The 15,384-nt window shown below is 34.1% G+C and overlaps 1 protein-coding gene across 2 annotated transcripts in view; it reads right to left on the bottom strand.

The window, feature by feature from the left end:
• The window catches only part of CHD1 (chromodomain helicase DNA binding protein 1), a 77,735-nt gene that overhangs the window by 40,869 nt on the left and 21,482 nt on the right, over positions 1-15,384 (bottom strand). For both annotated transcript variants that reach the window (XM_058535141.1, XM_058535100.1), the window contains exons 3-12: positions 11,985-12,186; positions 10,800-10,916; positions 9,894-9,958; positions 5,425-5,574; positions 5,012-5,286; positions 3,151-3,376; positions 2,603-2,703; positions 2,197-2,375; positions 1,198-1,325; positions 530-746 (exon numbers count right to left, since the gene is read on the bottom strand). In XM_058535141.1, the coding sequence (XP_058391124.1) occupies positions 530-746; positions 1,198-1,325; positions 2,197-2,375; positions 2,603-2,703; positions 3,151-3,376; positions 5,012-5,286; positions 5,425-5,574; positions 9,894-9,958; positions 10,800-10,916; positions 11,985-12,186 (1,660 nt within the window). The remainder of the gene's footprint in view (positions 1-529; positions 747-1,197; positions 1,326-2,196; positions 2,376-2,602; positions 2,704-3,150; positions 3,377-5,011; positions 5,287-5,424; positions 5,575-9,893; positions 9,959-10,799; positions 10,917-11,984; positions 12,187-15,384) is intronic.

A 15,384-nucleotide genomic window follows, 5' to 3' on the forward strand; every position in this document is an offset into this window, starting at 1 on the left:
CATTCTTTATATAGTCCAACAAGCTACATTGATCTTATCATAAATAAAATATAAATACAATATATCAAAACCTTCTATAAAAAATAAAGCAGACATGTTTTTAACATACGTTTTTCACTGAAGGAAGTTCTCATTTAACAAAAGGCAAGTGATTAACTCAACATTTACGGATGAAATATGTCTGAAGTTTGCTTCACAACTGGGAGGAAATTACCATGTAGAGGTACAGATGGAACACAACTGAAAATGAGTTAAAACTGTGAAGCTGGAGATGGGCACATGGAGGTTTATTAATACTCTTCTATCTGCGTTCATGTATATTTGAAACTTTCCATAAGAACGACAGGAAAAAATTTATATATAAAGTAACACAAAACCCAAAATTGGTTTTTATTACAGCCAATTAAACATATATTGAGAACTCTGTAGTAAGTTCTATGCTAAAAACTAGGACTATAAAGACAAATAAAATACTTGTCCTCAAAGATAAGCATGTCTAGATGTCTAAATATGTGAAGAAACAACTTACCATGTTCCTGCTGTTAATGTCGCCTAAATAAACCACAGCATTCATCTGAGAAGCCCATGTCTGAATTTCCCTTTGCCAGGAAGTGAGAGTGGAGAGTGGTACGACTAATAGAAAAGGTCCATATAATTGATGCTCATGAAACAAATAGTTCAGAAATGAGATTGTCTGTATTGTTTTTCCAAGGCCCATTTCATCAGCAAGTATGCAACTATTTCCTCTACAAAGTTAAAAACAAAAAGCATGTATGCAATAAAGATTCAAATTTAAAAAAAAAAAATGCACCCTAGAGTCACCTATGTTGCCAAGAAATAGAGAGCAAAGGACATAGGAGAGAGGGGGAAAAAAATAGAGTCCTAAATGGATATTAGAAATAACTGAGAGGAAGAGAAATAGTCCAGGACTAGTGTAGAATAGAAATGTATATATATTCTGATTTTAAGTTCAATAAAACTTATTTAAATACTGCAACAATCAACCAAGCTAAACTCAAACTCCATTCTATTTTCTTCTTACGTAATAAATATTGTTTATATACTAGAAAATTCAAAGACCTGCATATAAATACCAAAGAGTCTTATTCTTTAAATGGTGGAAATCTTTTCCAAATCTTGCATTTGTAAAATTTTTACCCTCTCAATTATCAAACAGACAAATGAAAATATACTTACTTGCACCAAGAGTGAGCAAGCCAATTTAAACCATTCAGTTGATAATCTCTTAATTCTAAACCCTCATGTCCTCCAATATAGGATGGCTGCTTCTTTAGGGCTACAAATCTTGGCCTTTGTTTTAATACCTTCAGTAGAAACAAATGTTAATATAAAGAATTATTAAATATAAGAAATTATATTAAAAGATGAAAATCTCAGCTTTTATCATAAATTTTGAAATTCCACCTCAAATCACCAAGCTCAGAAATTCTATAACTCAAAATACATCTGAGGATTCAGTCAAAGCAGACTGTTTCCTTTTACTATAACAACAATGTACAGTTTTGTCCTCTGTTTTGAAAAAAAAAGGATGGAGATAAGTAAGTTCCTGCTGAAATACTTGGGTCTCAAGTATTTCACAAATAAAAGCTATGTTACATTCATTAATTCAACCACTGCAACTGCCCTGACCTAGAAATAAACCCTAATACTGGCTTAACTTCCTACTTGATTTCTGATTTCTATACTACCAGTATGAATTTAATTCAGTCTTATAATAAGAAAATAAATTCTAGTAGTACATAGATCCCAAAACTATCACTAATAATAACTTTAAATACAAAGTCTTAAATTAGACAAGGTAGTTCTGGGTACTTTCTTATGGCTACATCCCTCTTTTCCTTTCCCACCTTCAAAGAAAATACTCCCTACCTTTTAAACCAAGCATACACATCTCGTTTCCAAGGAATTTTCCCTATCTGGTTTCCCCAACCCACTCCCCACAACTAACACCACCAACTCATCATCTTTCTGACACAGTTTCACTCACCAAGGCTAAAAGCCAGGGCCACATCTACAATCACACAGCAATTACAGGAACATTTCCTATAAGGCCTACCAACCAAGCAGTTCTCTCCCTCAGCCTATCTGAAATCAGGATCCAACTCTCTATTTGGGTTTACAAATATTTATGATGCATAAATACATTTTCAATTAAAAAAGTTAAACAATACTCACTTTGCAATCTTTAAAAGGAGTGGTTTTTGACTGATTCCTGCTAAAATACTCATCTATGCACGCTTGAAACTTTTTGGAAATGAGAGCTCCATCTTCCCAGCTGCACTCTGAGTATGGAAGGCCCTGCCATTTGCAATAATAATCAGGATAACCAGCTGCAGACTTTTGATTGGAATGAGCTGTGAGATAAATCAGGTATTTATTTATTTTTTTTACATTGAATCTTATCCAAGGAATAATTCTCGGTAAAAACTACACAAGTAAAAATTAGTCATCTGGTTTACAATACTCTATTATAGTAAGAGTAAGCTACTGTATTTGATGTTTAAGTAGTAAATTTAAGGTTTTTTCAGATGATTTCAAGCATGGAAAGATAAAAGTTTAATTAGAATCATTTATTACTAACCAATTATTCGCTCCACTATTTGATATTGCTTATGTAGATCATCTGTAAGTTCTTGCTGGCAATTATAATATTCCACATCTTCTGGAGAAGCATTTTTCAACCTGAAAGAATATTAATCCAGGAACAGACTTCAAAATCTCCCCTAAATAACCCATCCCTCCCAAACACTATCTGTAGCACAAAAATCTCTCATTTTACCACTTATCACGTGAGCCAGTTAAGATAATGAAGTCTCATTTTACCACTTATCAGGTGAGCCAGTTAAGATAATGAAGAAATTGAAACAGAAATAAACCATCATTAGTTTTTATCTTTAAAAATTTGTAATTTGTAATATATGAGACAGCATTCTATGTGACTGTTATCAAGGAGAGGTTTAGATATGGCTATTCCTAAGAAGTTTTACCTTAAGATGAAATACAAATAAATCTATAAACAGTTATTTTAGGTTATCATCTGATTCTTGACTATGTAGTCTTTATTAACAAAAAAGCTTAGTAATAATCTTTGAACTCTAAAAAAATAAGTACAGTATAAAACATATTTACCATCTTTTTGTTTCCTGATCTTTTTTCTTATAATTATCCAATTTTTTCATTCCTCTAACATTCTGCTGCTTAAGGGTTTCTTCTGTCTCCCAAGTATTGTGGATATGGGACCATCCTTTCCATTTAATTAAATACTGGATTTCTCCTGCTTCCTTGTTTTTTTCAAATCCTGCATTTGGGTCACCATCTGCTTCAACTGCATAGATGGTTGTAGTAGCACCAGTAGCTGAAAAAGAAAGCATGATACATTCCACGTGATTCTGTTACAGGAGTATTTCAACTCAAAAACTGAAGAATATGAGTAGAAAAATATATGCTCTCTTAAATAAGTAAAGTATCAGGGTACAAGAATTTATGGAAAATTATATTACACATATGTAAAAGAAACAGAATTTTAGAACAGAAAGATTATCTCATTTAATCCCCTAAGTTTTAAAATGAGAAAAAACGAAGTCAAAAGACAGTGGCATACCTATGATTATAAAAAAATTTACAATAACTGATGACTGGGAGACTGATAAGTGGAAGCTAAAATAATTAAAAATCATCTTTGAAAATCGCATGTCTCGGGGCCGGCCCGGTGGCGTAGTGGTTAAGTTCCCACGCTCCGCTTCGGTGGCCCGGGGTTCACAGGTTCAGATCCTGGGCGTGGACATATGCACCACTGATCAAGCCATGCTGTGGTGGCATCCCATATACAAAACAGAGGAAGATGGGCACAGATGTTAGGTCAGGGCTAATCTTCCTCAGCAAAAAAGAGGAAGATAGGCAATGGATGTTAGCTCAGGACTGATCTTCCTCACAAAAAAAAAAAAAAACAAAACAAAACTGCATGTCTGAAGTCACTATGTGGAAGAGATAGCTGCACCTCCATGTTCACTGTAGCATTACTTATAACAGCCAAAACATGGAAACAACCTAAGGGTCCATCAACAGATAAATGGATAAAGAAAATGTGGAACATATAATGGAATACATTCAGCCATAAAAAAAGCAAATTCTGCCATCTGCAACAACATGGATGGATCTTGAGGGCATTATGCTAAAGTGAAATAAGTCAGACAAAGACAAACACCATATGATCTCACTTATATATGGAATCAAAAAACACAGAAAAAGAGATCAGATTTGTAGTTAGTGGGGGGAGGGGAGAATATGATGAAGCTGGTCAAAAGGAACACACTTCCAGTCATGAGATAAGTTTAGGTGCTGGGGATGTAATGTACAGCATGGTGACTATAGTTAACACTGCTATACAGTATATCTGAAAACTGCTAAGAAAGTAGATTCTAAAAGTTCTCATCACAAGGGAAAAAATTTCTTTTTTTAAAAACATTGTATCTACACGACATGACGGATGTTAACTAAACTTACCGTGGTAATTGTTTTGCAATATATGTAAGTCAAGTCATTATGCTGTCCACCTTAAACTTATACAATGCTGTACATCACTTACATCTCAATAAAACTGAACAAAAATAATGTATGTTAAGATAACTAAAAGTAACCTACATAACTGAGATGAAACAAAAAAAAATTTTTTTTTAAACCAAATCGTTTGTGAAATTTAACGTACCTAAATAAGAACTATTATTTTCGCATGGCAACAGAAAAACTCAAATACACAGGTTAAAAATTTTCTAATTATCTGCGATATAAGAAGTGAGATCAAGTGGATATTTTCTGGGAAGAAAACACTCAGGCTAATAAACAAAGTATATTTTACACCAAATAAGTAAAACAGAAGAAAATCCACCCTCTTGGCTTTCAAAATTGAAACATCTTCAAGAAATACTTTATTTACTCTACTAAATATTATTGAAACAACCAAGCAATAAACATGTTTAAAAAAAAAAAATACCTCCTTTTCTCCCAATCCGACAATCCATAAACCGTTCTATTGTTTCAAATTCCTCTTCCTCAGGTTGAGGAACATCCTCTCCACAGACTTCCAGTAGGTCATCAGAATCTGTTTTCATTTCTTCATCTTCCTTATAGCTAACATTGACAGTTGCTTGGCGACGAGAACTTCTTTTATCATTATCATAATCTTCTTCATCATCATCCTCCTCCTCAGATGAATCAATCTGTCTCTTTTTTTGTCCAAGAATCTTCTTTCCACTTTTTGACTTAGATCTAGGGAAGACCAGGGGAGAGAGGTGTTTTACAGAAACACTGGCATAAAACAAGATTTGAGAAAGTATATACAAAAAGGATGAATACCTTCTGTAACCAACTATTTTCAGTATCAAACAGAGAACATACTATACTTACCTATTTTGAGGTTTTCTGCTTTTAACTTTGTTTTTTGGCTCATAATCAGATTCTGTTTCATCACAACTGCTTTTATCTCTATCTTCTTCAGATTCTGAATCTGAACCAGACTGAGATGGAGATCCCGACCCAGACATCTGCCAATCTTCACTGTAGATAAAATATATAAAGTATGTTTGTTTATACTTACATCATATAGCAAATTTTGTCTCCGACACAAAAATAATCGAACTAAATTACATTCCAGTTAATATCAAAAATATTGTTGCTTGCACCTATACTGAAAATATTAAAATGTCTGCAGAATAAGGAAAATACTGGAAAATATCCTTCATTGTTATCTCCCATAACTCCAGAGTTTTGATAATCATTTAGTTATATCTCAATTATTGGCAAATAAGTAAATGTTATTTTGATGATCACTATGGATGAAAACACAATACGATAATTTAAAGAGTTTAAAGGGTTTAATTTTGAAAATCTTGTATTAATTATCATACCCTCTGGAAAAAAAGATTCTAATCCTTTTCATTTTAATTTTCTGGAAACTGTGATTTTTAAAAATATACTCTTCAAAACTGATTTTTAAAAAAGTACATGTTCATTAAGAAGCTTAAAATACAGTATAGAAAAATGTAAAAAAAAAAAAAAAAAACAGCCCATCTTAACCACAATACCTTACCTTTACTACTATTTTTTAGTGTATTTAGTCTGTTTAATTCCAGTCACAAGTAGAGAAGAAATACTGGATGCACATGTTAACATTCTGCTATAATATAATCTTCATAGGAAAGACACACATGAAGTTCTTATATATACACTGTATCCTATCTCACAGCTACTGCTGGCTACTCGATTGCTCTGTATCTCTTGCATGAGGGATGTTAATGGTTACATAAGCAAGCACATATGATAAAATCTGGTTTATGATAAAAACTTATCAGAGAAGCAAATTCTTTTTTATTTAGAGATCTTTTCAGAGTTTGCACATCAGAAGTAGCAATAGGCAGGATATATGAAAAAGTCTCCATTTTATATTTTTATAATATAAATTACAACGATTTATCCATCATCCCAAACTACTCTTTTGTTTTTAAAAATATTCTTTGCTTGCACCCATGCTAAGTTTAGAAATTACTAACTCTGTGGAAGAGTGACAGAGCTGATGAGACACAGTAGTTGAAAATGCACTTAGTAAACTAGAAGACAGATCTAAGGAAATTAGCCAGAATGTAGCATAGCAATAAAGGGATAAAAAACATGATACAGTAAGATTCATGGAGGATAGGATGGATGATCTAATAGATATATACAACAGATAAGATCCAAAAAGACAGATACAATATATATCTATTGGTAGTACAGGCATACTTCAGGGATACTGCGGCTTCAATTCCAGACCACTGCAATAAAGTGAATATCGCAATAAAGAGAGTCACAAGGATTTTTTGGTTTTCCAGTGCATGTAAGTTTACACTATACTGTAGTCTACTAAGTGTGCAAAAGCATTATATCTAAAAAAACAAGGTACATACCTTAATTAAAAAATACTTTACTGCTTAAAAACTTCTAACTATCATCTGGTGGAGGGTCTTGCCTTGATGTTGACGGCTAGTGACCCGTCAGTGTGGTGGCTGCTGAAGGCTGGGGTGGCTGTGGCAATTTCCTAAAATAAGACAACAATGAAGTTTGCTGCATTGCTTGACTCTTCCTTTCATGAACTCTGTAGCATGCAATGCTGTTTGATAGCATTTACCCACAGTAGAACTTCTTTCAAAACTGGGTTTTGGGATCAATCCTCTCAAACCCTGCCACTGCTTTATCAACTAAGTTTATGTCATATTCTAACTCCTTTGTTGTCATTTCAACAATCTTCACAGCTTCTTCACCAGGAGTAGATTCCATCTCAAGAAACTACTTTCGATTTGTTCATCGATAAGAAGCAACAACTCATCCATTAAAGTTTTATCATGAGATTGTAGCAATTCAGTCACATCTTCAGGCTTTACTTTTAATTCTAGTTCTCTTGCTATTTCCACCACATCTCCAATTACTTCGTCCACTGAAGTCCTGAACCCCTCAAAGTCATTCATCATGAGAGATGAAATCAACTTCTTCCAAACTTCTGTTAATGTTGATATTTGACCTCTTTTCAAGAATCACAAATGTTCTTAATGGCATCTAGAATGGTGAATCCTTTCCTGAAGGTTTTCAATTTACTTTGCCTAGATCCATCAGAAGAATCACTATCTATGGCAGCTATAGCCATATGAAGCGTAGTTCTTAAATAATAAGACTTAAAAGTTGAAATTACGCCTTGCTTCATGAGCGCAGAATGGATATTGTGTTAGCAGGCATGAAAATAATATTAATCTCATTGTACATCTCCATCAGAGCTCTTGGGTGACCAGGTGCATTGTCAATAAGCAGTAATATTTTGAAAGAAATCTTTTTTTCTGAGCAGTAGGTCTCAATAGCAGGCTTAAAATGTTGAGTAAACCATGTTGTAAACAAACGTACTGTCATCCAGGCTTTACTACTCCATTTATAGAGCACAGGCGGAGTAGATTTAGCATAATTCTTAAAAGCCCTAGGATTTTCAGAATGGTAAACCAGTGAGTATCGACTTCAACTTGAAGTCACCAGCTGCTCTGCAATAGCCCCTAACAAGAGAGTCAGCCTGTCCTTTGAAGCTTTGAAGCCAAGCATTGACTTCTTCTCTCTAGCTATGAAAGGCCTAGATGGCATCTTCTTCCCATAGAAGATTGTTTCATATACATTGAAAATCTGTTGTTTAGTGTAGCCACTTCCGTTATCTTAGCTAGATCTTCTGGATAACTTGATGCAAGCAGCTTCTACGTCAGCATTTGCTGCTTCACCTTGCACTTTTATGTTATGGAGACGGCTTCTTTCCTTAAACCTCATGAACCAACCTTTGCTAGCTTCAAACTTTTCTTCTGCAGCTTCTTCACCTCTCTCAGCCTTCAAAGAATTGAAGAGAATTAGAGCGTTGCTCTGGATTAGGCTTTGGCTTAAGGGAATGTTGTGGCTGCTTTGATCTTATATCCAGACGACTAAAACTTTCTCCACATCAGCAATAAGGCTGTGTTGCATTCTTACCATTTGTGTGTTCAATGGAGTAGCACTTTTAATTTCTTTGAAGAACTTTTCCTTTGCATTCACAACTTGGCTAACTGTGTGGCACAAGAGGTCTAGCTTTCGGCCTATCTCGGCTTTCAACATGCCTTTCTCACTAAGCTTAATCATTTCTAGCTTTTAAGTGAGAGATGTGTGAGTCTTCCTTTTACTTGACCACTTAGAGGCCACTGTAGGGTTATTAATTGGCCTAATTTCAGTATTGGTGTGTCTCAGGGAATAGGGAGGCCCGAGGAGAGGGAGAGAGATGGAAGAATGGCCGGTTCATGGAGGAGTCTGAACACACACAACATTTATCAGTTAAGTTCACCCTCTTATATGGGTGCAGTTCATGGCACCCCAAAACAAGTAGAACTGTAACATCAAAGATCACTGACCACAGATCACCATAACAAATATAGTAATAATGACAAAGTTTGAAATATTGAGAGAATTACCAAAATGTGACAGAGACCTAAAATGAGCAAATGCTGTTGGGAAAATGGCGCTGACAGACTTACTCAATGCAGTTGCCACAAACCTTCAACACGTAAAAAACCCAGTATCTGCGAAGCGCAATAAAATGAGGTATGCCTGTAGTACCAGAAAGATTTACAGAACGAGAAAGAGAACATGCCCAGAGATACAATGACTGAATTTTCAGAAACTAATCAAAGACACGAATTTTCACATTGAAGATGCAAAAAGTGCATAAAGTGGAATAAATAAATAACAAATCCAAAGCTAGACACACCAAAGTAAAAGTGCAGAATGTCAAAGACAAATAGAAACGTAAGAGAGAAGACAATGGAACAGTGTTTTTAAAGAAATGAGAGAGAAAAAAACTCAGATCATACAAATATCTGAATTGGGAATGTGAATCACTCATCACTTTGTGGGTCAAGATCTTTAGGAAACTACAGTGAGTTTCTAAATGAATTCTAGAGGATGTAAATGTCATTTGCAGATGAATAGTAAGGAGAGGTACTGACATAAATGAACAGAATCACCCAAAGTCTATCATCTGCTGACCCTTACACTCCTATATAGGTTTCCCAAGTTACTAACATTTTCTGATATTATGATAAGGTAGATCTTTGAAGTTTAAAAACATAGGAGAGGGATTATAGGAGATAAACAAGTGGCACAAAAACCTCAGGTCATCACAGAAAAGTGAATGTTAAGGATTAACGGTTTAAATTAATCTAATAAAATGCCATGAACCAAGAATTTACAAAAGACCTCTTTGGGCAACAATTTTTCGTAAACAAAGAAATACAAAATCATTAGGATTTGCCTGATACAAAAGTAATCAGTTGAACAAAATGACATACTCTTTATGCTTTTTCCTTTTGACCTCACTCGATGAATCATCAGAATCTTCACTGCTAGAGGAATCCTATAGAGAAAAATAAAGTTAATGTTATTAATGATTAGAATTTAACTGTTATGTAAAATTTTTGCTTGCCATACTATTTAATTTTCACTTGGCTAATAGCAGTAACTGTAAAGCTTCATTTTTTTCCATGTTGTTATATTTATACCATTAATTAGCAAATAAAGTAATAACATTTTTACTGCACATTTATAACCCAGCCAGTGAAATTAAGTAAATATCATAATGTCAGCATTTTGTATAAAACTTTAAAATCTACCATCTCTGGGGACCATTATTGTTGCCTAGAATGACCTTAAAAAGGAATCATCATTGTTGGTATGTCAAATTTTGATTTAATATTTTTCTTCCCCATTAGACAGTTTTTGATATAGTTCTTCCTGAATGTTTTTGTGCAAACACACATGCATGTGAGCTCATATGCACACAGGGACTACACTGTTTACAGCTGCAGCCTATTCTTTTAAAAATATGTTGAGAATTCTATTATTATTCCATACAAATATGATTTAATAGTACAATATTTCTTAGTTCATATATGTGTGTGCATACATATGTGTTTGTGTATGCATATTTCCCTAGTACTCACATTTAGTTTATTTCTAGTTTTGCTGTGATGAGTAAATGCACACAAATTTCCATTGCTTGTTTTGGATTAATCTCTGCAAGTGGAACTATTGGATAAAAATGTGTCTATATTTCAAGACTCTTGATACACATTTAAATGTAGTTATTTCCTATATATTCTTTCAAAACACTTATTGTTTCTAATAATTCCATATATATCTACCTAGTAAAAAATTGTCTACTTTAAAAAATAATAGCTTTCATAATAAAAACTCACCTCTTCTGATCCACTATTAGATGAAGCTTGATGCTGCTGCTGTTGCTGCTGCTGCTGCTGCTTCTTAAGCATTGCAGATCTCTGAACTGCCAGAATACTAGGGCTAGATTTCCAAAACTATAATAGAAGCATTAATCAGTGACAGATAAAGGTTTGAGAAAACTGAAAAAAAAGTTAATTTCTTGAAAAGCAGTATCAACTTTTTCACTGCCTCCAAATAAAGGAATTAAAACTATTTTCCTTATTCACATTATATGTAATACAATATTATTGTAATATAATTAAAATAAAATGCTAAACTTTAGTTGCATATAAAAAATTTATGGTATGTTGAGTTTCACAGACAGATAATATTAATCAATATGTTCTTTGGTGATAATGGTATTATTTTCAAAAACAAATGATAATCTGCAATACTAGTGCTACTCAAAGTGTGGCTGCCTACTTTTTTACTTGGTGTGAGGTGAAGATGAAGAGCTGGAGTCAGAATGCAAATCAACTATGTCACTAAGCACAGTTTTAGTTCAGCTGATTTTTTTTTTTTTTTGGTAGCAAGATTTTCTCCATGAAGTAAGCTGTGTGTTGATTTATATTCTGGCCCAAGCATCTTAGCATCACTGGTATGCTAAGTAACATTACTGTATACTGTTATGAGGTACAGACAAGTTTTACTAAATCTTGTAGTAGCTTTTATTCAAACAGAATGGCCCTGAACTTATTCTATCAAGCATTTTCAAGAAAGCAGAGTTCTACTGAATTCTCCTGCTATTAGCAATAAAGTATCTTCTTTGAAGATCTTGAAAGTAGAGATCAGACACTAAGATTAACAAAAAGACCTTACACAGTCTTTAATTTTTATCCATGAGACATTGAATATTTATGAAACTCAATTTCTGCCTCAGAAAGAAGAAAAGGTTTTGTGTGTTTATCTTATACTTGTTTTATAGTTACAGACTGCTTCTCTTCCAAGCCAATCAGTCCACAGATATTTAACAAGTTTGAGAATAGTTGAAAATAAAATTTAATGTTTAAAATTAATGTTTTCTAAAAGCTAGAACAATGCTATAAACCAATGCTATAAAAATGTATAAGTGATACAAAGAATTACAAGTAATATAAAAGTATTACAAAGCAATACAAGTAATTACAAGAAATCTACCTTTCCTTGGATACTTTATTTATTACCTCAGCTCCATCAACTTTTGGTGGTTTCGCTTGGACTTTGTTTTCTCGGGAAGTGTCTGACTCAGACTCTGACTGACTACCCGATTCAGATCCAGAGTCAGAGTCACTGCTACCTGACTGGCTACTGCTTCCATCACTACTGCTTCCAGAACTTGACCCGGAACCAGAGCCTGAAGCTGACCCAGAATCATCATCCGACTGGCTACAATTTGAAAATAAACAGGTTTTAAACAAAATTCATTAGGAATTTAATTTTTCTCAAAAGTCAACAGAAAGCCCCAAATCACTAAACTTTGCTTATTTCCTATTTCATATTTCTATAGCCAAACAAATAGAAAAAGGAATTAATGTTAATCTACAGTAACAAATGACATACTTGATATTTAGTACAGTTTTGGCTAAAACATAAGCAATCAGATCATAATCTTCCTCCAAGACAATGAGCAAAATCTACTAAGTACAGAATCCTGGGCTAGAAACTAGGGAAGACAAGAAGTTTAAGCCACAGTCTCTACTCTTAAAAGGCTCTTTAGCTGTAGTTAATATAAAGTAGGAATTGTGTGTAAACAAAAGGTTAAATGTGCTGAAAATTCTCAAAGTAACAGGTAGAAAAGAAATTAGTAGTTTCTACTTGTTTTCAAGTTTATCTCTATGGTCTATCATTCCAGGGTAATGTAATTTATCATAATTAAGCTATGATAAAATACAACTTACTAAAAAATAAAATCAGTAATTGCTTCTCTGAGAAAATCACTGACTCTGTCACGGTTCCACAGTAATAAGTCTAAAATAATAGCAAATTCTCACCATCTTTCCTAACCTCTATACACACACATGTGGAAGTTCATTGGGAAATTATCTTTTTCTCCATTACTCATTTTCAGTCCAAGGTAGCCTAGAAATGGTTTGGACTAAACAGCTGATTGTGTAAATTGCTATTATCCCCAAGGCCATTTGTTCACATGGTGTCTACAATTGAATTGTTGAAAACTAGGGTATTAAATTTTTGATACAATGGTAGACTCAGCTTTTGATTTAATTTCATCTGGCTTTATGAGAAACAACAGGTAATGTAGTCTACGTATATACAGCAAAACTCAAGCTTCATGTCCTCTGCTGTAATTTTCAGAAATACCACCAGATGGAAGTATTACTCTAAGAAAACAGACTGCAATATTAAAAGTAATTCCCTTCCTTTTTTTTTTTTTTTTTTGTGAGGAAGATCAGCCCTGAGCTAACATCCATGCTAAACCTCCTCTTTTTGCTGGGGAAGACCGGCCCCGAGCTAACATCTATTGCCAATCCTCCTCTTTTTTTCCCTTTTTCTCCCCAAAGCCCCAGTAGATAGTTGTAGGTCATAGTTGCACATCCTTCTAGTTGCTGTATGTGGGATGCCGCCTCAGCATGGCCAGACAAGCAGTGCGTCAGTGCGCGCCCGGGATCCGAACCCGGGCCACCAGCAGCGGAGCACACGCACTTAACCGCTAAGCCACAGGGCCGGCCCCAAAAGTAATTCCTTTCTAAAAGTAATTTCTCCTTTTCCAGAGCAAGGAGTTAAGAGCTTCTACATGAAAATACAGACATACAAGTTTGCAAGAAGACTTTTGATTCCAAAAGTTAGATATAAATTAAAATGCTTAAATTGCGAACACACACAATTTTAAAATCTGGGAATCTAGCAGAATAAATGCTTTTCTTCACAGAAACAGTAAACAAAAATTTGCCTCTTAAAGGCTATGATATCAAGATCATTTTTGTCATAATTTCTATTCTCTGGTCATATGATTCTGAGGTCTAAAAACAATATAGTGCTTTTTAATTAAAATAAAAAACTTACCATATTTTACTTGGGTCCCTTGAGAGAAATTTCAGCAAGAATATTAGAGAAGATATTTTCCCTGACACACAATTTTATTTCTCCTTAAACCCTCCTTAAACCCAATGAAAGAGACATCTTTCATTTATTCAATAAACTTTATGAGAACTATCATGTATTAGGAACAGGGAAGAATGAGATGAGACAAAATCCTTAACATTAAAAGAACTCCTAACCTGGTATGGAGAGACAGTCATGTAAACCAATATCACTCTGTGCTGTGTTTAAAATAATTGATCCAGGTATACGGGGAGCACTGAAGATACAACCAAGGCTGGTACAGCAATCGGGGAACATTTAGAAGAAAGTGCGGTTGAACTAATTCTTTAAGAATCAAGCAGAAGGTACGGTATGACTTTGATTGCTTATAAGCTTCTTGAGGGTGCTATTTTTTCCATAGTATCTACCATAGTGCCTTACACAGTGGGTGCCCAATAAATACTTGAAAAGTCTATGAATGAATAATTGAATTTAGGGGACTATCATGGGCCTATATTCTTTTTTTGTGCGTGTGAGGAAGATCAGCCCTGAGCTAACATCCATGCCCATCCTCCTCTTTTTACTGAGGAAGACCGGCCCTAAGCTAACATCCATTGATGGGCCTATAGTCTTAATTATATCTTGATTAGTCATTCCAGATAAACAGCTACCCAAAATTTCTTGTCAATAAATCAAAATTCTTAAGTGAATGTAGGAATCTTTCCTTTCAATATTTTTTAGGCAGAAGTAGTTCTGGCTGAAGATAAAAGCAAACAGCCTGAGTCTAGGCTAATCTAATGGCAGAGGTTTATTACTAGAATGGCTTTACCTCAGGTATTAGAAGTATAAAGTCTTTATTTCCTTTATTTAGTTGTTCTCAGTAGGATTAAGATATACAAAGAATAGGTAAGGAATATCTTATACACTGCCATAGAATGATCTCCAGGATATAGTTAAGTAAAAAAAGCAAGATACAAAACAATGTTTATAGTATGCTTCCTTTGTGTAAGAAAGGGAAAATAATTATACATATTCGCTTACACTTTTAAAAAAGCAATAATGGCAGCATAAACTAACAAGTTAAAAATGGTTACCTAAAGAGGGAGGGAGGACCAGAAAGAGGGAAGAGAGTAGAGGGAACCAGGATTGAAATGAGTGGTCAGTTTTAGAACCATGTAATGTTTTACAAAGTCTATTTTAAAAGAATATTCTAAAAATTAGAAGAAAAATATACACAGGTTCAGGGGGGAAAAAATCTATATTCAGACACAAAATTTTGAGCTAAAATAGATGAAAAGCCTCTCCCTGATAAAGCAATTCTATTTTCAGCCCACTGCTGGAAATGCTCTTTCTAGAATAAAAATCTGAGCATAGTCTAACTTTCTTTTATAAGACTTCAGTGTTTCTATAGCAAAGTTCAAACACCTATGAGGCCTTTCAGGAATTTGTCTTTGCCAACCTATCTCCAGTCAGTTTCCCACTTAAACCCTTAGTTATAGCGATAGCAAACTACTTGTAATTCTCTGACAGCCAGTTTCTCTTTCT

This window comes from Diceros bicornis, chromosome 1 (genome assembly GCF_020826845.1).
Source record: "Diceros bicornis minor isolate mBicDic1 chromosome 1, mDicBic1.mat.cur, whole genome shotgun sequence".
Classification (NCBI taxonomy): Eukaryota; Metazoa; Chordata; class Mammalia; order Perissodactyla; family Rhinocerotidae; genus Diceros; species Diceros bicornis.